The following is a 23,439-nucleotide window of genomic DNA, read 5'->3' on the forward strand; positions in this document are numbered from 1 at the left end:
TGCAAGGTAAAGGGAACCACCCCTCCACTCCTCCCAAACATCCTCCCTGAAACTGGTCTGTTCATTGGCCAAGCCAAGGGGCACTTCTGCAGCTCTGGATCCCACCCCATGGGGCAAAGAGCACCCTGCCAAGGAGGGACGCCAGCCACGGGGGTGTCCAGCAACATGGCCTGCCCGTCGATCTACAGGCACCCATACCATGGTGGCTGTGCCCTGGCCCCTCAGAGGCACCCAGGGTAAGCCCCTCCCCCGCCCCCCACCTTCTGAGCAAAGTCCAGAGTCTTGGCTTCCCCTTTAAAATCGAGGGGCTTAGGCTAGGTGGCACAGTGGGAGAAGCCATGGTGACCCGGAGAAAGCTCTGGCCTGGGCCCCTGGAGATTCCTCTTAGAGGGATCACTTTATTTTTTTGAGACAGAGTCCTGCTCTGTCACCCAAGCTGGAGTGCAGTGGCGCCATCTTGGCTTACTGCAAACTCCGCCTCCTGGGTTCAAAAGATTCTCCTGCCTCGGACTCCCGAGTAGCTGGGATTACAGGCCACACACCCAGCTAATTTTTGTATTTTTAGTAAATCGGGGTTTCTCCACGTTGGCCAGGTTGGTCTCGAACTCCTGACCTCAGGTAATCTGCCCACCTCGGCCTCCCAGAGTGTTAGGATTACAGGTGTGTGCCACCGCACCCAGCCTGAGGGATCAATTTAGTTCTCTCAGGGATCACTTTAGCTCTCTAGTTCAGCACTGGGCAAACAGGGTACTTGGGAGAAGGGTTGGGAGGCAGAAATCAAAGGCTGTGGCCACCACCCAGCTTGATGCGGGTGACAGGAAAACAAACAATCCTTAGAGTGATAAGAGGTCCACCCTGGTGGGACATGGAGGAGTGACTCCTGCCTCAATTTTCTCCAGAATTTTCCTAGGAAAACCGGTATGAGTATGCCCAGCAAAGAAGTGGGGGAGGAGGCAAGGTCTCTTGGGTGATGGAGCAGCTTGTGCAAAGGCAGAGTAGACAATTCACTCATTAATTTATTCAACTCTCTGTTCAGTACCTACCATATGCCAGCCCCATGTTTGGTGCTGGGGATACTGGGGTAAGCAACAAAAACAGACCCCGCCCTATCCTCACACAGCCAATCAGGAAGATTGATGTTAATCAAAGAATCACACAAATAAGAAATGACAGGAGACAACTATGCTGGGAGAATGACTCACATAGGGAGTCAGGAAAGACTTCTCTGTGGAGGTGACAGCTGAGCAGAGGAGAAGCTGGCTGACATGGGAAGGGGGTTGGAATCAGTGGATGGGAACTGGGGAAGGAGGCCACCTTCCCAAGTGAGGAAACCACTGCCAGAGCTCTGGACAGGAGGGGATGCAGCATGCGGAGACAGAGAGTGGGGTTGGAGGAGAAAGGAGGAAGCAGAGGCCACATGGGTGAACCTGGACAGGTGTGGAAGGTGTGGAGAGAGGCGGCTATGCTTCTGCAAATGTGGCCTCCAGACCTCCCTAACCTTGTGTGGAAAACAGATCCTTGGGCTCCTCTCCAGCAATTGAATCTCAGTCTGTGGGGCTAAGACACAGGAAGGTGTGGTATTGACAAGCCCTCAGGTGGCTGTTCTGCAAGCCAGGTTTGAGAGCCATCCATCCTGTTTGTCCAGATGGGCAGGAGTAGCGGTCAAAGACCAGACCCTTCAAGTTGTATTTAGACTTAAGTAGAAGCACAGAGGAGAGGGCACATTTACATTTTAGAAAGATCATCCTGGATGGTGAAGGATGGGATGGAAACGAAGCCACGGTCAGAGGGCTGAGTGCTGTAGGAATCAACTTATATGGCTTTCTGGAGGGGGTGGAACTGTGTGAACAAAAAGCATGTCTGGGGTTGGGGAGGAGGGAGAGGGGTCCACAGTAGGGGGCACAGGGACTTGTGGGAGGTGATGGGACCATTCTGTATCTTGGTTGTGGGGTTGGATGCACAGCTGTGTGTGTTTCCTAGGACTCATAGAAAGGTACACTCAAGGCCGGGCGGGGTGGCTCACGCCTGTAATCCCAAGACTTTGGGAGGATGAAGTGGGCGGATCATGAGGTCAGGAGTTCAAGACCAGCCTGCCTGACATGGCAAAACCCTGTCTCTACTAAAAATACAAAAATTAGCCAGGCGTGGTGGCATGCACCTAAAATCCCAGCTATTCAGGAGGCTGAGGCGGGAGAATCTCTTGAACTCAGGAGACAGAGGTTGCAGTGTGCTGAGTGTGAGCCATTGCACTCCAGGCTGGGCGACAAGAGTGAGACTCTATCTCAAAAAAAGAGAGAAAAAAAGAAAGGTACACTCAAGAGGATGAATTTCACTGTGTACAAGTTGTATCTGAATTTTAAAACAACAACAACAAGGCCGGGCATGGTGGCTCACGCCTGTAATCCCAACACTTTGAGAGGCCAAGGCAGGTGGATCACGAGGTCAGGAGTTTGAGACTAGCCTGGCCAACATGGTGAAACCCTGTCTCTGCTAAAAATATAAAAATTAGCTGGGCGTGGTGGTGCGCACCTGTAATTCCAGCTACTCGGGAGGCTGAAGCAGGAGAATTGCTTGAACCTGGGAGTCAGAGGTTGCAAGGAGCCAAGATCGTGCCACTGCACTCCAGCTGGGGTGACAGAGCAAGACTCCATCTCGGGGGAAAAATAGTAATACTAATAAATAAGAATGAGTTTATAGGTCAATGGAACAGAATCCAGAGTCCAAGTAGAAACCCTTTTACATTTCTGGTCAATTGATTTTACAGGGTGCCAAGACAATTTGATGGAGGAAAGGATAGGCTTTTCAATAAATGGTACTGTCATCAATTGAATAGCCACATGCCAAAAGGTGAATTTAGATCTTTTGCTCACAGGATGCATTTAAAAAAAAAAACGAAAAACAAAAAACCTCAATATAGATCATATACCTGAATGTGAAAGCTAAAACCATAAAACTTGTAGAAGAAACCATGGGAGATAGTCTTCATGGAGGCCGGGCGCAGTGGCTCACATCTGTAATCCCAGCACTTTGGGAGGCCGAGGTGGATGGATCACCTGAGGTCGGGAGTTCAAGACCAGCCTGGCCAACATGAAGAAACCCCATGTCTACTAAAAAAAAAAAAAAAAAAAAAAAAAAAAAAAAAATTAGCCAGGCATGGTGGCGCATGCCTGTAATCCCAGCTACTCAGGAGGCTGAGGCAGGGGAATCGCTTAAACCAAGGAGGCAGAGACTGTGGTGAGCCAAGATGGTGCCATTGCACTCCAGCCTGGGCAAGAAGAGCGAAATTCCATCTTAAAAAAAAAAAAGAAGAAGAGGCCAGGCATGGTGGCTCATACCTGTAATCCCAGCACTCTGGGAGGCCGAGGCAGGTGAATCACTTGAGCCCAGGAGTTTGAGACCAGCCGAGACAACCTGGCAAGACCTCATCTCTACAAAAAATATAAAATTTATCCGGGCATAGTGGTGCGGGCCTATAGTCCTGGCTACTTGGTGGGGCTGAGGTGTGACAATCGCTTGAGCCTAAGAAGTTGAGGCTGCAGTGAGCTGTGATTGTGCTACTGTGCTCCAGTCTGGGTCACAGAGCAAGACACTGTCTCAAAAAAAGAAAGAAAAAATGAAGCCAGGTGAAGTGGCTCATGCCTGTGATCCCAGCACTTTGGGAGGCAGAGGCAGGCATATCACTTGAGGCCAGAGATCCAGACCAGCCTGGCCAATATAGCAAAAACAGCCTGACCATTGCTACTAAAAATACAGAAAATTATCTGGGCCATGGTGGCACATGCCTGTAATCCCAGCTACTTGGGAGGCTGAGGCACAAGAATTGCTTGAACCTGGGAAGCAGAGGTTGCAGTGAGCCGAGATTGTGCCACTGCACTCCAGCCTGGGTGACACAGTGAGACCCTGTCTCAAAAAAAGAAAGAAAGAAAAAAAAAGAAAAAAGAAAAAAAATTAGCCAAAGACTGGGAGAAAATAGTTGCAAACCATATACAACTATATATGGTTGTATATATGGTTGTATATATTTTGGTTGGTATCCAAAATATATAATGAATTTTTACAAATCAATAATAAAGAGACAAACAATCCTAATAAAAATGGGCAAAAGACTTGAATAGATGTTTCTTCAAATATGTATATGAATGACTAATAACTACATGAAAGATACACAACAGTCATTAGATAAATGAAAATTAAAACCACAATTATATATCATGTCATGTCCACTAGGATGGTTATAATCAAAGAGACAGAAAACAAGTATTGGTAAGGATATGGAGCGACGAATCCTCATATATTGCTGGTGGGAAAACTTTGAAAAACAGTCTGGCCGTTTCTTAAAAAGTTAAACGCTAGCCTGGGCAAAATGGCAAAACCTTGTCTCTACAAAAAATACAAAAAAATTAGCTGGGCATGCTGGTGCGTGTCTGTCGTCCCAGCTATTCAGGAGGCTGAGGCAAGAGAATAGCTTGAGTTCAGCAGGTCGAGGCTGCAGTGAGCAGTGTTTGCACTGCTGTATTCCAGCCTGGGCAACAGAGCGAGACCCTGTCTCAAAAAAAAAGTTAATCATAAACTTAACACATGACCCAGCAGTTCTACCCTTAGGAATCTACCCAAGAGAAATGAAAACACACACCTATGCAAAGACACCAAAACATCTGTGGCAGCATTCTTCAAAATAGACAAAAAACACTGGAACCCTAAATATCCATCAACTGGTGAATTAAGAAACAAAATGTGGCAAAACCACACGTGGAATACGACTCAGCAATGAAAAGGAATAAACTACTCTAGACGCTACAGCATGAATGCATCTCAAAAAACATATTGAGTGAAAGAAGCCGTAAGCAAAAGACCACATAGCATATTATTCTGTTTATATGAAACATCCAGAAAAGGCAAAGTTAGAGACAGAAAGCAGATCAGTGGTTGCATAGGACTGGAATTGGGAGCTGAATTGACCAGAAACAGGTGGGAAGGACTTACCAGGTTGACGGAAATATTCTGTAACTGGATTGTGGTGATGGTTAGGCAACTGTACAAATGACTGCATTTTCTTTCTTTTCTTTCTTTTTTTTTTTTTAAACACAGTCTCACTCTGTCGTCCAGTCGTCCAGGCTGGAGTGCAGTGGTATCTCAGCTCACTGAAACCTCCACCTCCCAGGTTCAAGCGATTCTCCTGCCTCAACCTCTGGAGTAGCTGGGATTACAGGTGTGCGCCACCACACCCAGCTAATTTTTGTATTTTTAGTAGAGACAGGGTTTAGCCACGTTGGCCAGGCTGGTCTTGAACTCCTGGCCTCAAGTGAGCCGCCCACCTTGACCTCCCAAAATACTGGGATTATAGGTGTGAGCCACCATGCCCTGTTGATAGATAGATAGATAGATAGATAGATAGATAGATAGATAGATAAAATAAGCCCAGGTGCAGTGGCTCAGACCTGTAATCCCAGCACTTTCGGAGGCCGAGGTGGACAGATTACAAGGTCAGGAGTTCGAGACCAGCCTGGTCAACATGGTGAAACCCCATCTCCACTAAAAATAGAAAAATTAGCCAGCGGGGTGGCTGGCGCCTGTAATCCCAGCTGCTCAGGAGGCTGAGACAGGAGACTCACTTAGGCCGGGAGGTAGAGGTTGCAGTGAGCTGAGATCGTGCCATTGCACTCCAACCTGGGCAACAGAGAAAGACTCCGACTCAAAAAAAAAAATAAATAATACAAAACTTAGCTGGGTGTGGTGGCTAGCACCTGTAATCTCAGCTACTAGGGAGGCTGAGGCAGGAGAATCGCTTGAACCCAGGAGGCGGAGGTTGCAGTGAGCCGAGATGGCACCATTGCACTCAAGTTTGGGTGACAGAGCAGGACTCCGTCTCAAAAAAAAAAAAAGAAAAAGAAAAATAGCCTAAAGGGACACTAGAGTGGGTGGCGTGTTAGGATACCATAGCGGTACTGCAGGCAGGGAAAAGGCAGCGAGGACTGGAGCAGCCTTCATTTCCAGAGTTGCAAAATGGGAATAATGACACCAGTCCCCCAGTGAGAGGCTGGATAAGAAGGGGATGTGCAGGAACTGTTGGGGGCACACAGCCTGAAGAGTGTCTACGGTTCTCCAGTGCAGGCAAGAGGCAGTTACAAAAGACTGGAAAAAGCAGTTTAGAGCTTTGGGATCAGAAACACTTGTGTATGTAACTATAGGGCGGTTCCAAATGGCATCAGCGCCGGGCGTGGTGCCTCACGCCTGTAATCCCAGCACTTTGGGAGGCCAAGGCGGGCGGATCATTTGAGGTCAGGAGTTCGAGACCAGCCTGGCCAACATGGTGAAATCCTGTCTCTCCTAAAACAAACAAACGAGCAAAAAACTGGGCCGGGCGCGGTGACTCATGTCTGTAATTCCAGCACTTTAGCAGGCCGAGGAGGGTGGATCACCTGAGGTCAAGAGTTCGAGACCAGCCTGACTAACATGATGAAACCCTGTCTCTACTAAGAACACATTAGCTGGGTGCGGTGGCACGCGCCTGTAGTCCCAACTACTTGGGAGGTTGAGGCAGAAGAATCGTTTGAACCCCGGAGGCGGAGGTTGCAGTGAGCCGAGATCGCGCCATTGCACTCCAGCCTGGGCAACAAAAGTGAAAAAAAAAACAAATGCCATCAGCATGTGAGCGAGAAAATGTCAACTATTTCATACATCAGCCACACCCACTCCCATCCCCAGGATGGATGGTTGCCCCACAGCTTTCTCTTTCTTTTGTAAACTGAAAAGCGCTCTGCAGTCTAAGATAGTCCATTAGAGTAAATGAAGCTGTGAAGTCCGGCGGACATCGGGAGTGGGGAAGCCCGGCATTACGGGAGACCGGGCCGGGGAAGGAGGGTCTGGACCGGTTTTCCCAGACTCTGCTCGGGGCGCGAGCTCCGGAGCTGCAGTACGAGGTCAAAACGTAGCAATGGCGGAGGCCTACAGGGGGCGCCCGGACGCCACGCTCGGCCCCGCCCCAACGCCACGCTCGGCCCCGGCACGCTCCAGAGGCCCCGCCCCGTCACGTGCCCGCTAAGCGCGTCGCACCCGGAAGCAGGGGCCCAAGGGGAGCAGGCAGCTATGAGCGGGGAGCCGGGGCAGACGTCCGTAGCGCCCCCTCCCGAGGAGGTCGAGCCGGGGAGTGGGGTCCGCATCATGGTGGAGTACTGGTGAGCGGTCCCGGCTGAAGGACCCCTACCCTGGTCCCGTGGGCCGGACGGAGGTGGGTCCACGGGAGGCCCCACCCCCGAGTCCCCAGCCCAGCCCCATCTCTTCTCCCCAGTGAACCCTGCGGCTTCGAGGCGACCTACCTGGAGCTGGCCAGTGCTGTGAAGGAGCAGTATCCGGGCATCGAGATCGAGTCGCGCCTGGGGGGCACAGGTGAGGCTCACGGAACACCTGCTGAGTCAGTCTGTACTCTAAATCCCAGTTCTCCCGCTTTCTAGTTCTGACATTGGCTGCTTTATGTAAAGTGCCTGCAGTGCCTGGCACATGGTAAAATGTCCAGCCAACATGAGTTCCCTTCCATATGTCAGGGGGTTCACAGAGGCCTGCGGGGGAAAAACCTATTAGACTGCAAACGTGTAGGGTTGGAGGGGAGGGAGTCCTTCATTGAGTGTTGCCAGGGGCACACAGGCGAGGCCTCCCTCAGGTTCCCTGGAGTTGACCCAGGGTTGGGGAATGGCTTAAGGAGCTACAAATGGGTCTCCAGTGGGAGTGGTGGGGGACCCCTTTGAAGGAACTCCTGATTTCTGCCTATGTTCTCAGTGTACCATTTATTTATCTGTTGATTTCTTACCAGGCGCCTTTGAGATAGAGATAAATGGACAGCTGGTGTTCTCCAAGCTGGAGAATGGGGGCTTTCCCTATGAGAAAGATGTGAGTATTTGCAGTGTTGGGAGGACCTCTGGGTCATCCTACCCCAACAGTGCATCATCCTGTCATTCCACATCTCTGTCCTCTAGCTCATTGAGGCCATCCGAAGAGCCAGTAAAGGAGAACCCCTAGAAAAGATCACCAACAGCCGTCCTCCCTGCATCATCCTGTGACTGCACAGGATTCTGGGTTCCTGCTCTGTTCTGGGGTCCAAGCCTTGGTCTCTTTTGGTCCTGCTGGGAGCTCCCCCTGCCTCTTTCCCCTACTTAGCTCCTTAGCAAAGAGACCCTGGCCTCCACTTTGCCCTTTTGGGTACAAGGAAGGAATAAAAGATTCCATGGCCTTGGGGGCAGGAGAGAGACACTCTCCATGGACACTTCCCCAGCCACCTTATACCCCCTTCCCAGGATAAGTGCCCACAAAAGCCTGGTCCACTCTTCACCTCGGTAATACCTGTCTGATGCCACAGTAGATTTTATTTATTTTCCCCAACCCAGGGCAATGTCAGCTATTGGCAGTAAAGTGGCACTACAAACACTAATGCTAACTAGTGTGTGTGTTTATATGTCCAGTCTGGGAACGTGGGGGGCACAGAAGTCCGGCCAGCCCAGCCTTTGTACCGCCAGGGTGGCTGTGCTGGCTTGGGTGGGCTTTCTGGACAGCTACTCCTTAGGTCAGTGAGCTCCTCTGGCATAGCCAAGGCAAGGAAAATGAGTCCCACAGTAGACCCTGCCTCGTCTTTCGCCCACCCAACCGCCATCTCCTGACTCACAAGGAGGAAATAACCCCATTCTGGTGAGTGGCCTTAGGAATTCGTTCTAAGAAAGAATGATCTGGTCGTTAAAGGGCTCTCAGATCCAGCTTCCTGATCCCCCCCAACCCTGAAGCTAGAGAACTGGGTGTCAGGCTCCTCATCCAAGCTTTCTGAAGATTCCCGGCCACTCCCTCCAGGAAAAGAGGAGTTGAGTGTAAGGTGAGCAGGAAGGGATGGTGCAGAGCTACCCCCAGACATAGGCTGGTGCCTAACTGTTCTCCAAAATATATTTGCAAATGGAGAAAGTGGGTGTGGAGAAGGACCCCCCACATCTGCCTCCCCATACAACACCCATTCTCCCCCTGGGTCTTTATTTCATCTTTAAAAAACAAAACAAAGTAAAAACTAAACAGAAAAGCACTCTGTACAAGGCCTGGATACTGACACCATTGCTGCTCTGTCCTCATGGGGGGCAGTACTAGGTCTCAGGGACAATCTCTGAATGGGTTGCTCTTGTTCTTAGACACTCCCTTAGGGCCACTTCCCCTCTCAGGCCAGCTTCCCTAAGGCTTTCAGTATGCAGGATCTGGAAGGAAAGGGCCAGGCTGGGCTGTGGCATCCACTGGACCCTAGAGTCTCATTGGGCAGGGCCCCAGAATCCACCAAGACTCCCCAGTGCTGTTCCTCTTCCAACTAGGCTGGACCCCTTCCAGCCATCTGGGAACTCAAGCAGGAAGTTTCCTTAGGACAGGTTCCTGGCATGGCAGATTCCTCTGGAAGTGGTCGGAGGGCCCGCCCGCCTCTTGATGCCAGTGGAAGTCAGGACTTCCCTGCTCCCTGAGGACACATTGGGGCTTCTGCGGACTTGGCCTTCTGGTTCACACTGGCACGTCCAGACCCAGGTACTCTGGGTTCTCTGCCGTAGGTGTCCCTTTGAAGGTGCTGGGTGGAGCCCCCCGCTCTGATGGGTCCTGGTCCCAGTAATAGAGGTTGTCGAAGGCTGGGCTGAAGGCAGGAGGAAGGTGGGGCTGAGGGGCAGCTCCTCCCCGGGGTGCCAAGTACTCGGGGTTCTCCACAGCACCCCCAAAGGCAAAAACGTCTTTGACAACCCCATTCTTCCCTGGGGAGAGAGTCTTGGGCCTTTCCAGAGTGGCACCAGTAGGTCGGGCAGGAGACAGAGGGCCCTCTTGGGGCAAAGGGGGCTGTGGCCGAACATCTGGCTGGTTCACATATTCTGAAAGGCCAAGAGAAGATGACCTGTTAGGGGAAGGAACCCTGGTGTCGCTGCCACTCCCTCTGCCCCCACAGTGGACCCTGGGCTGAGGGTCCCCCCCTCCCCCGCCCATCAGTCTCTCCACTTAGACTGGACTCCATACCGGGCTGGGGGCTGCAGGTCAGGGGGGCAACGTAGCCGTCAGTCTCAGAGGGCAGGGGTACCGTGGGGTCCTCACTGTACCGCTGTAGAGGGCTGGGGTCATGTGCGGGGAGGCTTTGCAGCCCCTTGGCTGCCCCCATTCCCAGGTCACCATCAAATACATCAGAGCCAGTCCCTTCGGAGGGTGCCCGTGGAGACCTGGGGGCCTCCTCTTCAGAGGGCTCCAGCCCTAGCGTCAGGTCCCCACCGCCACTCTGGGGACAAGAAAGTAAGTCATGATGGGAGTCCCTTATGGATCTGGGATGGGGACTCCATGGGAGGTGACAGGGTCACAGGAGAAAAACAGAGGTCACCTTTGGGGTACGACACAGTCACCATGGAGAGAATGGGGTCACAGAGGTTGGAAGGCAGTAAGAATTTTTTGTAGGGATAATGGGGTCTCCTTGAGAGGTGACAGTTGAGGGAACATCAGAGAAAGGGACCCTAGTCCACTGGGGATGGGGGAGGTAAGCAGCCACACAGTGTGACCGAAGGCACTGACCCTGGTAGATGAGCTGCGGTGCCTGTGGTGGACCATGCCCCCAGTGCCCGGGGCAGGGTCTGGACAGAAGAAGCCCTGCTGGGGTACCAGATACTCCTCAGCATCCACCAGGTCCCCCATGTCATCGTCCTCCAGCAGTGAGCGGTAGAAGGTGCTGTCCAAGGGACTGGCTGGGCCCAAGTCCTCATTCTGCGGAGGAAGGAGAGGTGGGATGGTGGCCCCTCCCCAGCCCAGCATGCAGCCTTCCGTGAAGAAGGCTCATGGCAGGTGAGGGGCCTGGCACACCGGACTCATCTCTCCTTCCCACCCTCTGCAGGAGGGTGCTCTTAGCCACAGGCAGGGATGGGGCACAGAGGCCCAGTACCTGGATGACCACAAAGCGCTGGGGGTCCCTGGCCATGCGGGAGAATTCCGACACCAACTCCCGGAATCTCGGCCGACATTCAGAGTCAATCATCCAACCTGGGGCAGGAGGGAGGCCAGCGTCTAGCCCTGGCCCTGTGTGCCTGCTGCCTCCCCTCCCACTCCTGCTGCAGTCTGGTCTAGACAGTCCCAAAGGACAGCCCAAAGCCCTTGGTGGTAGAGAAGTAGTACCAGACTCAGGGGGCTTCAGCCAGAACCTTCGGGCATCTCTACTAGTTTCCCTTTTAATTTTTTTTTCTTTTTGTTTGCTTTTTTATTTTTTTGACATGAGGTTTCACTCTGTTGCCCAGGCTGGATTTCAGTGGCGCAATCATAGCTTACTGCCACCTTCAGCTGGGCTCAAGTGATCTTCCTGTCTCAGCCTCTCCCGAGTAGCTGGGACTACAGGCACACACCACCACACCCAGCGAATTTTTTTATTTTTTGTAGAGATAGGGTCTCACTGTGTTGCCCAGTCTGGTCTTGAACTCCTGGCTTCAAGAGATCTTCCCACCTCAGCCTCCCAAAGTACTGGGATTACAGGCATGAGCCACTGTGCCCAGCTTAATATTGTACATAAGGTTCTCTAGTTGTTCCTCAAGAGTGGCTTTGGACTTTGACTGTAAAAGGGATATGAGAAGGTTTTGAGGCTCCTAATATACCAGGGCTCCTGGGTCTATATACATCCTGGTCCCCTTTCATGCCCTTTGTGGGCTTCTCGACCCAGGACCTCCCACCCTCCTCCAGGCAGCCCGCACAGCTCAGCCACACACATTTGACCATGATCATGTAGACATCAATGGTGCAGATGGGGGGCTGGGGCAGCCGCTCCCCCTTTTCCAGCAGGTCAGGGATCTCCCGGGCTGGGATCCCATCGTAAGGTTTGGCTCCAAAAGTCATCAGCTCCCACACAGTCACACCTAAGGCAGAGACAGGGTCAGGAGTGGGAGGGCCAGAGGTTCTGCCCAGGAGTCTGGCATCATGGCAGCAGGGGGGAGATGTGATGCCAGGAGACAGAATCTACCCAGTCTTTCCCTAATCCTGGGAAGTGCACAGACCCTGCAAGGTGGGGCACAGGCAGCCCCTTCCCTCCCTCCACATGCTGAGGTGGCCCCATAATTCTCCCCATCCCAGCTCTCATCCTCCCTCCAGCCATGACTCCTCAGCCACCCCTCCCAACACTCCCCACCACACACCATAACTCCACACATCACTCTGGTGGGTGAACCGCCGTCGGAGAATGGACTCCAGCGCCATCCACTTGATGGGCACCTGGGAGGGCAGAAGAGGAAGTCCTCCAACTGTGTTTGGTGGGGAGGTGGCCACTCAGAGTTCTCCCAGGGGCCAGACCCCACTCCACCCGACTTCCTCTGCTCCTTCACCTAACCTTGCCCCCATCTGCATGGTACTCTGTCTCGTCAATGTCCAGCAGCCGAGCCAGCCCAAAGTCTGTAATTTTGACATGGTTGGGACTCTTGACCAGCACGTTCCGAGCAGCCAAGTCCCTGTGTACGAGCCGCACATCCTCCAGGTAGCTCATCCCCTGGAATGGGAAGCACCCAGGTAGACCTTCTGGGAGGGCCTGGCCCTGGTCATATGCCCAGGAAGAGTCCCCATCCTAGCCCCTTGTGGACATAGGGGCTTGTTCCAAAGGGACCCGCAAAGAGCCCAGGTGCCCTAAGTGCATACCTTGGCAATCTGCATACACCAGTTCAGCAGGTCCTGGGAGCCCAGGCGTCCGCGGTTTTCCCGGACATGGTCTAAGAGGCAGCCATAGGGCATAAGCTGTGTCACCAGCTGCACCGTGGATGTCAGGCAGATGCCCAGGAGGCGGGAGACATATGGGGAGCCCACACCAGCCATCACGTATGCTTCCTGGGGACAAGGGTACACTGAGACCTTGTGGAGACCTCACACCCCCAAACACCACACAGCCTCCCAACCATCACACAGCCTCCCAACCACCACACACCCCCAAACACCACACACCCCCAAACACCACACACTCCCAAACACCACACACCCTCCCGACCACCACACACCCTCCCGACCACCACACAGCCTCCCGACCATCACAAACCACAGCCTCGGCCCACGGCCTGTGAATGCCCAAAGTACCAGCCTGGCCAACATGGTGAAACCCCGTCTCTACTAAAAATACAAAAATTAGGCCGGGCACGGTGGCTCACGCCTGTAATCCCAGCACTTTGGGAGGCCGAGGCAGGCGGATCATGAGGTCAGGAGTTTGAGACCAGCCTGGCCAACATGGTGAAACCCCATCTCTACTAAAAATACAAAAATTAGCTGGGCGTGATGGCTCACACCTATAATCCCAGTTACTCAGGAGACTGAAGGAGGAGAATCGCTTTAACCTGGGAGGCCGAGCCAAGACCACGCCATTTCACTCCAGCCTGGGTGACAGAGCGAGACTCTGTCTCAAAAAAAAAAAAAAAAAAAAAAAAAAAACAGGCAGGTGCTTGTAATTCCAGCTACTCCGGAGCCTAAGGCATGAAAATCGCTTGAGCCCAGGAGGTGGAGGTTGCAGTTAGCTGAGATCACGCCACTGCACTCCAGCCTGGGTGACAGAGCAAGGCTCCGTCTCCAAAAAAATAGTCTAGGTTTGCGGGAGTCGTATCTCCCCAAACCCCAATGAAGAGAGACCAGAGCCCAGACCTGCAGCCATGGGGTCCTTCCTGTCTTCCCAGCAGAAGAGGGTAGAGGGGCTTACGTCTAAGATTTCTTTGTTGGCTTTGGGGGATGTGTTTTCCCTCAACACTTTGATGGCCACTGGAATTTTCACATTCTCCCCATCAGGGATCCAGATGCCCTGGGCAGAAAGAAGAGGATATGAGTGAGAAGAGCGTGGGCTGGATCCTACCTGCCTTCCAGGAGATCATTACTTGTGCTCCAAACATCCTTCCCCACCCTGGGGCTTGCTCCCGTTCCCTTCTTCTCCGCTGTAACTGCCCTCCCCCAAATACTGCCTCCGGCTCTTGCCCCTCCCATCGGAACTGCCGACCACACCCCTCCAGGCACCGCCCCCACCCCCTGGGGCCGCCCACCCCCAGGACCTGGCCCTGACCTTGTAGACTGTGCCAAAAGCTCCAGATCCAAGCACCTTCACCTTCCTCAGCTCCGTCTCTTTCAGGATCCGCATCTGTGCCTGGTTGGGCATCGCTCCACTCGGTGTCAGTGGCTCCACCAGCTGGGGTGAGGGGGTGGTGGGTCAGTGCCAGGAGCCAGTGCAGACCCCACGCGGGCTGGCAGGCCTTCACCCCGCCTCACCTCCGTTTCCTGCAGCAGCCTCCGCATCGTGTACTTCCGGATCTTCTGCTGCCGTCGCTTGATGAGGATTCCAAAGACCACCCCCAAGACCACGACCAGCAGAATGCCCACCACAGCAGAGATGATGGACGTCAGAGGGCTGGGGGCGGAGCCAGGGTCAGGGATTGAGGGCTAGTTTGGGGTGGGAGGGACAAAGGGGGCCCACGGGGGACATGAAGAAGGTGTTTGGCATTCGGAAAGGGAAGTCGGAAGGGTGACCCACAGGCTTGGACCCTCTCCTACTCTAAACCTGCCTTGGCTCCCCACTGCCTCAATAAAGTCCAAACTCCTTGTAGGCAATCAGAGCCCTCTCCACATCTCCAGATTCTCTATACTCTTGGCCTTGGCTCTGCCTTAGAGCTCCAACACTTTATGGTGTAAAAATCACTAAGGATGCTGGGCGCAGTGGCTCACGCCTGTAATCCCAGCTCTTAGGGAGGCAGAGGCGGGAGGATAGCTTGAGCCCAGGAGTTTGAGACCTGCCTGGGTTATATAGCGAGACCTCGTTCTCCACAAAAAGGAAAAAAAAAAAAAAAAAAGACAAAAGACACCTAGCCTGGCTCACACGTGCTCAGAACATTTACACTGCCAGCAGCTTACAGTTGGGCAGAATCATCTGACACAAAGCCTATTTTATAATAAACTGTTAAATAGTTTGTGTTATTTATTTATTTATTTAGTTTTGAGACAGGGCCTTCCTGTGTTGCCCAGGCTGAGTGCAGTGGTGAGATCATGGCCCACTGCAGCCTTGACCTCCAGGCTCAAGCAATTCTTCCACCTCAGCTGCCCAAGTAGCTGGGACTACAGACACACCCCACCACATTTGGCTAGTTTTTTTATTTTTCTGTAGAAATGGGGTCTCACTGTGTTGCCCAGGCCCGTCTCAAGCTTCTGACCTCAAAGGATCCTCCCACCTTGGCCTCCTAAAGTGCTGGGATTACAGGTGTGAGCTACTGTGCCTGGCCATGTAATTTATTGAATATTGAAAGTAGGGTTGGGCACAGTGGCTTGAGGTTGAGGTGGGCAGATCACCTGAGGTCGAGAGTTCGAGACCAGTCTGACTAACATGGAGAAACCCCATCTCTACTAAAAATACAAAATTAGCCAGGCATGGTGGTGCATGCCTGTAATCCCAGCTACTCTGGAGGCTGAGGAGAAGAATCACTTGAACCTGGGAGGTGGAGGTTGCGGTGAGCCAAGATTGTGCCATTGCACTCCAGCCTGGGCAACAACAGGGAAACGTCTCAAAAAAAAAAAAAAAAAAGTGAAAAACAGAATGGCTGTATGGGTATTCAAGGTACAGTTTTTACTGAATGTATATTATTGCTTTCCCACCATTGTAAAGTCAAAAAAATCCTAAGTAATATCATCGCAAATCAGGGACCATCTGTATGCATACAATTTGGGGCCCCACCCCCAGAGATCCTGACTGTTGCATGGGTACAGGAATGTACACCTGATGATTTTGATGTTCTGGCCAAAATTTCCACCCAGAGGCCATGATTTTCCACACCTCCCAGTGTTTGCATAGGCTGTCCCTTCAGCCTGGACCACCATTTCTCCACAGGGTCATCTTTTAAGACTTGGCTTGGCCAGGCGTGGCTCACGCCTGTAATCCCAGCACTTTGGGAGGCCAAGGCAGGTGGATCACCTGAGGTCAGCAGTTCAAGACCAGCCTGGCCAACATGGCGAACCCTGTCTCTACTAAAAATACAAAAATTAGCCGGGCATGATGGCACATGCCTGTAATCCCAGCTACTACAGGGGCTTAGACAGGAGGATTGCTTGAACCTGGGAGGTAGAGGTTGCAGTGAGCCAAGATTGTGCCATTGCACTCGGGCCTGGGCAACAGAGCAAGACTCCATCTAAAAAAAAAAAAAGAGAGACTTGGCTCATTGCCAGGAGTGGTGGCTCATGCCTGTAATCCCAACACTTTGGGAGGCCAAAACAGGAGGATCACTTAAGCCCACAAGTTTGAGACCAGCCTGGGCAACACAGTGAGATCCTGTCCATACAAAAAAAAATTTTTAATTAGCCAGGTGTGGTGGCACGCTCCCATAGTCCCAGCTGCCGCAGCAGGGTCACTTGAGCCCAGGAGGCCAAGGCTGCAGTGCGCCTGTGATTGCACCACCACATTCAAGACTGGACAACAGAGCAAGACCCTCTCTCAATCACTCAATAAAAAGATAGCGTATCTGGCTGGGCACGGTGGCTAACATCTGTAATCCCAGCACTTTGGCAGGCTGAGGTGGGCGGATCTCTAGGTCAAGAGATTGAGACAATCCTGGCCAACAAGGTGAAACCCCGTCTCTACTAAAAATACAAAAATTAGCTGGGTGTGGTGGCGCATGCCTGTAATCCCAGCTACTCGGGAGCCTCAGGCCAGGAGGCAGAGGTTGCAGTGAAATGAGATGGCGCCACTGTACTCCAGCCTGCCGACAGAGTGAGACTCCATCTCAAAAAAAAAAAAAAAAAAGATAGTGCATCCTGGGATAGATGGAGCTCCTGGATGTTGATCCAATATTCTTGTCATCCTGTCCTCTCCGAAACCCCTTGCTTAGCACAGGGTCTGGCCCATACCAAGCCTGTAACACATACTCATTTCACGGACAGATGATTGCCTAAGACAAAGACTCCAGTCTGTTTTTCTACCCAAAGTCCTTCCCAAAGGTCCCTGCTGCCCAGACAGTCAAGTCCCACCCTGTGGCTTGGGTTCAGGGCCTCTGGCCTCCAGGTCAGACCCCACCCTGACTCTAATGACCCCCTTACTCCTGTGCTTACTCAACAGCCCCCGACAGCAGAACTGTGAAGACATCCTGGATTTCCTCATGCCTCCCCCTCCAGTGTCACCTTGCACCCCAGTGCTTTCTACCTAAATGCAAGTGCAATTCCTGCTCCTCTCTCAAAGCCTGGCTCAAATACCACCTCCTCCTTGAAGCCTCCCGCCATCTCCAGTTAAGAATTCATCGCTCAAGGCCGGGCGCGGTGGCTCAAGCCTGTAATCCCAGCACTTTGGGAGGCCGAGACGGGCGGATCACGAGGTCAGGAGATCGAGACCAGCCTGGCTAACACGGTGAAACCCCGTCTCTACTAAAAAAATACAAAAAACTAGCCGGGTGAGGTGGCGGGCGCCTGTAGTCCCAGCTACTCGGGAGGCTGAGGCAGGAGAATGGCGTGAACCCGGGAGGTGGAGCTTGCAGTGAGCTGAGATCCGGCCACTGCACTCCAGCCTGGGCGACAGAGCAAGACTCCGTCTCAAAAAAAAAAAAAAAAAAAAAAAAAAAAGAATTCATCACTCCTTCAGCGGTGCGGCTGCACTCTTCTCTGCCTCTCTTGACTTCCACGGAATTGCACTTTGCCCGTGTCCCTCACAGGACATCAAGTTACTCCAGGGTGGGGAGGGACTGGGTTTTCTAGCCATCGTTCCCTGCGGTCCCCTCCCCTTAGTTTCGGAGCAGGTCCTCTGTCACTTGTTGAAGTGGAAAATGACAGGAGGTTCCACAGTGGAAGAGTGAGTGGGAAGGGACATATGTCGGGGGTCCCCTCCCTACAGCAGTGACCGCCCAGCATCCAGTGGGGGAGTGAAGGGCAACAAGGGGTACATCCTGGGGTCCAAGCCAACCTGGCTCTCTGCTCGGCGGGGCAGCCCTTGTCATCCAGGTCCACACAGCTGCAGGAGAAACAGTCTCATCAACAATTCTGGGAACCACCCTCTTGGGAACCACCGTTCCAGTCTCACAACAAACCCGGGAGGGGTGTGGCTGGGTCATTATCCCCATTTGACAAAGGTAGAAACTGGGCTCAAGGCCATCAGTGCTCCTTCTGCCACCCCACAAGGAGACTCCTTCTCCAGCCAAGGAACCCGCATGCCCCTCTCCCCTGCAGCACCTTGTGGTGGGTAGGAAGCAGGGAGGGGCACCCAGAAAAGCAAGTAAGGGAGCGCAACTATTCCCTCCATAGAAGAATCTCAGGGTAAACTGATACGACTTCTCCAGAGAATGGTTTGACAACACCTATGAAATATTATCTATGATGCAGCAGATTCTCCTCTGAATACGGACCGTACATATTGCTTGCAAATGCTTTTGTCACTTAACGGAATCTTGCAATGTTTTTCCATGTTCTAATACCGTGATCTGGATCTAGGATCCATATGGATCTGGACCCATATTCTCTTTTTTTTTTTTTTTTTTTTCTCGAGATGGAGTTTCGCTCTGTTGCCCAGGTTGGAGTGTACTGGTGCAATCTCGGCTCACCGCAACCTCCGCCGCCCAGGTTCAAGCAATTCTCCTGTCTCAACCTCTCAAATAGCTGGGATTACAGGTGCCCACCACCACGCCCGGCTAATTTTTGAATTTTTAGTAGAGACGGGGTTTTGCCATGTTGGCCAGGCTGGTCTTGAACTCCTGACCTCTGGTGATCTGCCTGCCTCGGCCTCCCAAAGTGCTGGGATTACAGGCGTGAGCCACTGCACCCAGCCTGGACCCATATTCTTTTAATTTTTCTCATTTAGTTGTCTTTAAATTGAAACGCATGAATACATCCTTGTGATAAACATTGCCAGCACTATATACCCTAAAAATGCCAACGCGTGGACACTAGGGGGCATACAGAAGGTGGCTCACTTGTGTATGGAGCTCAATTGCAATAAACTGCGAAAACAGGGAAACAAGCTCAATATCCCTCAAAAACAAAGTGAAATTACATCCATGTTATAGGTTGAGTAATTAAAAAAAAATAAAGATGGTAGATCTGTCTGTACTCACAAGAAAGGACACCTCAAGTCGGAGGGAAAGTAAACTGCAGAACAGTATGAAGAGAATGATCCCATTTACATTACAAAATGTACACGCACACAAATCTGATGACAAGTGGAACTATATGAAATTGCTGGCCGGGCGCGGTGGCTCAAGCCTGTAATCCCAGCACTTTGGGAGGCCGAGACGGGCGGATCACGAGGTCAGGAGATCAAGACCATCCTGGCTAACCCGGTGAAACCCCGTCTCTACTAAAAAATACAAAAATCTAGCCGGGCGAGGTGGCGGGCGCCTATAGTCCCAGCTACTCGGGAGTCTCGAGGCAGGAGAATGGCGTGAACCCGGGAGGCGGAGCTTGCAGTGAGCTGAGATCCGGCCACTGCACTCCAGCCTGGGCGACAGAGTGAAACTCCGCCTCAAAAAAAAAAAACAAAAGAAATTGCTGTTTCTTGACCTTTTTTTTTTTTTTTTTTGAGACAAGAGTCTTGTTCTGTCATCCAGGCTGGAGTGCAGTGGCACAATCTAGGCTCATTGAAACCTCCACCTCACGGGTTTTCTCCTACTTCAGCCTCCCAAGTAGCTGGGATTTCAGGTGTGCATCACCACACCCGGCTAATTTTTGTATTTTTAGTAGAGACAGGGTGTCGCTATGTTGGCCAGATTGATCTCGAACTCCTGATCTCAAGTGATCCGCCTGCCTCAGACTCCCAAAGTGCTGGGATTACAGGTGTGAGTCACCACGCACCCAGGTTCTTGACCATTTTTGGTTTACACAAACAGCAATCTTATTTGACTCAACCTAATATAAATGTAGTGTGTCTATATAAGTGTGCAGAAAAGAGCCCAGAAGGATGAACACACAAGTCAATGCGGTGGTTCTCCCAGCCGACAGGAGAGACGGTGGACAGGGAGTTGAGTGAAAGGGCACATTGGTTTTGTAACATTTATACTTTTATGTTACTGAAAATGTTTATCACAAGGATGTATTCATGTGTTTCATGTGTAAAGACAACTAAATAAGAAAAATTAAAAGAATAAGGTAGATCGCCATGTTAGAACATGGAAAAACATTTCAAGGTCCTGGAAAGTGAGAAAAAGCAATTTGCAAACAATATGTATGATCTATGATTCTATTTGGTAAAAAGAAATATATGACTGGGCATGGTGGCTCACCCCTGTAATCCCAACACTTTGGGAGGCCGAGGCTGGCAGATCACCTGAGGTCAGGGGTTCAAGACCAGCCTGGCCAACATGGTGAAACCCCATCTACTGAAAATACAAAAATTAACTAGGCAAGGTAGCATGTTCCTGTAATCCCAGCTACTCAGGAGGCCAAGGCAGGAGAATTGCTTGAACCCAGGAGGTAGAGGCTGCAGTGAGCCAAGATTGCACGACTGCACTCCAGCCTGGGTGACAGAGTGAGAGTCCATCTAAAAAAAATATATATATATATATGTGTGTTGGGGGGGGTGTTAGAACATGCACAGATAAAAAAAACTGGAGAATAATATTAATATATGTTAACTTATATATACATATTAGAATGTGCATAGACAAAAATAACTAGAGGAAAAATATTTCAAATTATTAACAGTGGGGATAGAACTGCTAGGGCATTAATTTATATTTCATGTTTTAATTTTACCATTTTAACAATGTGTTATTTTTATTTTTATTTTTTTTGAGATGGAGTCTCGTTCTGTCGCCTAGGCTGGAGTGCAGTGGCGCAGTCTCAGCTCCCTACAAGCTCTGCCTCCTGAGTTCATGCCATTCTCCTGCCTCAGCCTGCCGAGTAGCTGGGATTACAGGTGCCCACCACCACACCCGGCTAATTTTTTATATTATTTAGTAGAGACGGGGTTTCACCGTGTTAGCCAGGCTGGTCTCAAACTCCTGACCTCAGGTCATCTGTCCGCCTCAGCCTCCCACAGTGCTGGGATTATGGGCGTGAGCCACCGCGCCCGGCCCCAACAATGTGTTATTTTTGCCATCAGAAACAAGATATGATAAAGGGAGAGTTGGTCCCCTTTTATAGTAAGAGCCCCAGAGAGACCCCTGAAAGGAAAGTCCTCCTTTCTGCAGAAAAGACCCTCGGACTCACGAGTGGGTGCAGTTGATGGGGCAAGGCTGGCACGTGCCCTCCTCATCTGGAAACTTCCAGATGGGCATGTAGGAGAGGTCAGGTTTCACACCACTGGGGCAGCGGGCCACGCAGAAGGGAGGGTCCTTATAGTGGGCACAGGCCACACACTGGTCAGCCTCCTGGGAGGGGCAGAAAAGGTTTGTGGGGGGCTGGCACTGACACCCCCAGGGCAGTAGGATCAGGCCCTTAGTTGGGTCTCCTTTGTGCTTCCCAAGGCCACCCAGCAGCAATTTTCACCATGCTCCTGGGACAAACACCCCTGCTCTTCACACAGTCTCTGTGGACCCTCCCTTGGGGCCCTCCTCCAAGCTTGATCCTGGGTGGGGACTTGAGCCAGAGAATGGGAGGCACCCAGAGAAGAAAATGCATTACCTAAGATGTAACAGCGAGTAACAACAGTCACTGCTGCATAGAAAGCCTGTCCCGGGCTTCACTGTGCCAAGCCCTGTTTAATTTCATTCTTGCCACACCCCAGCAAGGTAGGTACTATTACAATACCCATTTTAGGAATAAAACACCAAGGCTGGAAGCAGGACCTGGGTCTGAATCCAGGTAGTCTGACGCCTGAGCCCGCAGGGCTAACCACCCTAGCACAGCCACAGCCACAGCCGCAAACACAGACCTCCTTAGAACCTTTTCATAGTCTGAAGGGCCCCGGGGTCCCCGGGGCCCCCTTTCCTGCCACTCTGCTGCTGTTCGGGTCTGAGTGCTGAGCCCTCTCCAGGGATATTTTACCAGACAGCACACCCTGCCGCGTCTCGCCATCCTGCCAAGTCCCTGGCAATCCCCCTCGCTGCACCCCTCCACCCAGCTCTGAGCCCGCCAGCAGCTCACCGGTCCAAAACAGGTCACTGAGCCATTCTGGGGCTGACACTCAGGGTGGCACGGCAAACAGTGTCTGGCATTCACATACTCCCTGGGGAGCCTGAGAGAAAGGTGAGGGGGTGAGGGGTGAGGGGGTCTGAGAGGAGCCCCATGCACCCCTCCAGCCACCCCTCTCCTCCGCCCCTCATACCCCTGCAGTACTCGGCATTCCTCCACGCACTCCTGGCCCCGAAGGAACTGGCTGCAGTTGACACACTGGGTGGGCCCTGGACCCCAGCAGTGCCCTCGGGCGCACAGCTGGTGGCAGGCCAGGCCCTCGCCCACTGCAGTGAGGAGGAAGGGACCGCAGGGGACTTTTAGGGGAGGCCCCAGGTCCAAGTGAACCAGGGAACTGGCTGTGGGCATGGCTCTGGGCTGGAGGGGTGGGGACAGGTGGGGCTGATGTAGGGAGAGGAAGAGTTCTGAGATTTCAGAAACAGAGGGGGAGGGAAGGATGCCAAGGCAGGTAGGACCCAGCTAGAGAAGCCATGCCAAGAGGCCAAGCCAGCCAGAGCTGCGCTGAGTCAAGAAGGGTGCATAGGGACAGGCAGTCTGCACAAGTCCAAGAACGCTGGTGCCAGGACCCCGTGGGCACTCTTGTGTGCTGGCAGATGGGGAGCACACACACTGGGCTCCCTGTCTTACCACACTCGTCCTCTGGCCGGTTGGCAGTGTGGAGCAGGGCTTGGTGCGGGTTCCGGAAGAGCTGGTCCCAGGGCACCGTGTGCACGAAGCAGAGGCGGGTGTTATGGTGGATGAGGGCCAGTCCACTGCCCAGTTCCCTCAGCGAGCGCAGCCCCAGCCAGCTGATGCCCAGCCCTTGCAGGGTCAGTGAGTAGGCGCCACTATGGGAGAAAGGTGGGCACCTTACCATGGTCCCCTTCCCGGACAGCAAAGGCTACTCTCATCTTCCTCCATCCCCAGCACACTCTGCAGACTTTCATGGAAAGTCCCAGGGGAACAGGAATGTCCCAGGGGAACAGGAATACTCCCTCAGGCCCAAAGCTTCCCACTGGGACTCCTCCCTGGGACTCCTCTCCATCAGGCCCCTTCTTTCCCAGTACTCACTTGTGCAGAATTCGTCCCCGGATTACTTGCAGGTTCTGGAGGACGCTAAGGTCAGGCAGGCTGTCTGGCCATGCTGAGATGTATAGGTAACCTGCAGGCAGAGGGTGAGATTAGGGGAGTGGGGACAGGACACGGACTCCCAGCCCCGGCAGAGCAGGATGCAGAGACAGAGCCCACCTGTGATCTCTTCCAGAGTCTCAAACACTCGGAGCTGCTCCGGCTGAAGCGGGGCGGTGTTGGAGGCTGGGTCGCTGGAGGGATCAGGAGAGGAGTCAGCAGGGCCAGGAACAGGGTGGACATCACTCCCAACACTGGCCGTGCCAGCCACTC

The 23,439-nt window shown here is 52.5% G+C and overlaps 2 protein-coding genes across 3 annotated transcripts in view; one reads left to right on the forward strand and one right to left on the reverse strand.

The window, feature by feature from the left end:
- Positions 1-7,029: 7,029 nt before the first annotated feature.
- MIEN1 (migration and invasion enhancer 1) lies at positions 7,030-14,834 on the forward strand. Of its 2 annotated transcripts, none has more exons than XM_073005343.1 (4): positions 7,030-7,175; positions 7,289-7,386; positions 7,808-7,884; positions 13,768-14,834. In XM_073005343.1, the coding sequence occupies exons 1-4, from the start codon at positions 7,087-7,089 to the stop codon at positions 14,032-14,034; spliced, it is 531 nt and encodes a 176-aa protein (XP_072861444.1). In that variant the 5' UTR covers positions 7,030-7,086; the 3' UTR covers positions 14,035-14,834. The 2 variants fall into 2 exon arrangements, with proteins under 2 accessions (XP_072861444.1, XP_008011037.1); XM_008012846.3 differs by lacking the exon at positions 13,768-14,834 and adding an exon at positions 7,971-8,422 and having other exon boundaries at positions 7,033-7,175.
- ERBB2 (erb-b2 receptor tyrosine kinase 2) overlaps positions 8,993-23,439 on the reverse strand; it is a 29,476-nt gene continuing 15,029 nt past the window's right edge. Inside the window, exons 10-27 of the mRNA XM_008012845.3 lie at positions 23,287-23,360; positions 23,110-23,200; positions 22,687-22,886; positions 22,193-22,325; positions 22,012-22,102; positions 21,136-21,296; positions 17,900-17,947; positions 14,239-14,377; positions 14,036-14,158; positions 13,682-13,780; positions 12,643-12,828; positions 12,341-12,496; positions 12,150-12,225; positions 11,727-11,873; positions 10,916-11,013; positions 10,552-10,740; positions 10,012-10,264; positions 8,993-9,869 (exon numbers count right to left, since the gene is read on the reverse strand). Coding sequence (XP_008011036.3) covers positions 9,514-9,869; positions 10,012-10,264; positions 10,552-10,740; positions 10,916-11,013; positions 11,727-11,873; positions 12,150-12,225; positions 12,341-12,496; positions 12,643-12,828; positions 13,682-13,780; positions 14,036-14,158; positions 14,239-14,377; positions 17,900-17,947; positions 21,136-21,296; positions 22,012-22,102; positions 22,193-22,325; positions 22,687-22,886; positions 23,110-23,200; positions 23,287-23,360 — 2,620 coding nt within the window. The 3' untranslated portion in view covers positions 8,993-9,513. The remainder of the gene's footprint in view (positions 9,870-10,011; positions 10,265-10,551; positions 10,741-10,915; positions 11,014-11,726; positions 11,874-12,149; positions 12,226-12,340; positions 12,497-12,642; positions 12,829-13,681; positions 13,781-14,035; positions 14,159-14,238; positions 14,378-17,899; positions 17,948-21,135; positions 21,297-22,011; positions 22,103-22,192; positions 22,326-22,686; positions 22,887-23,109; positions 23,201-23,286; positions 23,361-23,439) is intronic.

The sequence above is a fragment of the Chlorocebus sabaeus genome, chromosome 16 (assembly GCF_047675955.1).
Source record: "Chlorocebus sabaeus isolate Y175 chromosome 16, mChlSab1.0.hap1, whole genome shotgun sequence".
Classification (NCBI taxonomy): Eukaryota; Metazoa; Chordata; class Mammalia; order Primates; family Cercopithecidae; genus Chlorocebus; species Chlorocebus sabaeus.

Coding starts and splice junctions, on each gene's coding strand:
- MIEN1 (XM_073005343.1), top strand. CDS start 7,087: ATGAGCGGGGAGCCGGGGCAGACGTCCGTAGCGCCCCCTCCCGAGGAG. Junction 7,176..7,288: donor CGCATCATGGTGGAGTACTG/GTGAGCGGTCCC, acceptor TCTTCTCCCCAG/TGAACCCTGCGGCTTCGAGG. Junction 7,387..7,807: donor GTCGCGCCTGGGGGGCACAG/GTGAGGCTCACG, acceptor ATTTCTTACCAG/GCGCCTTTGAGATAGAGATA.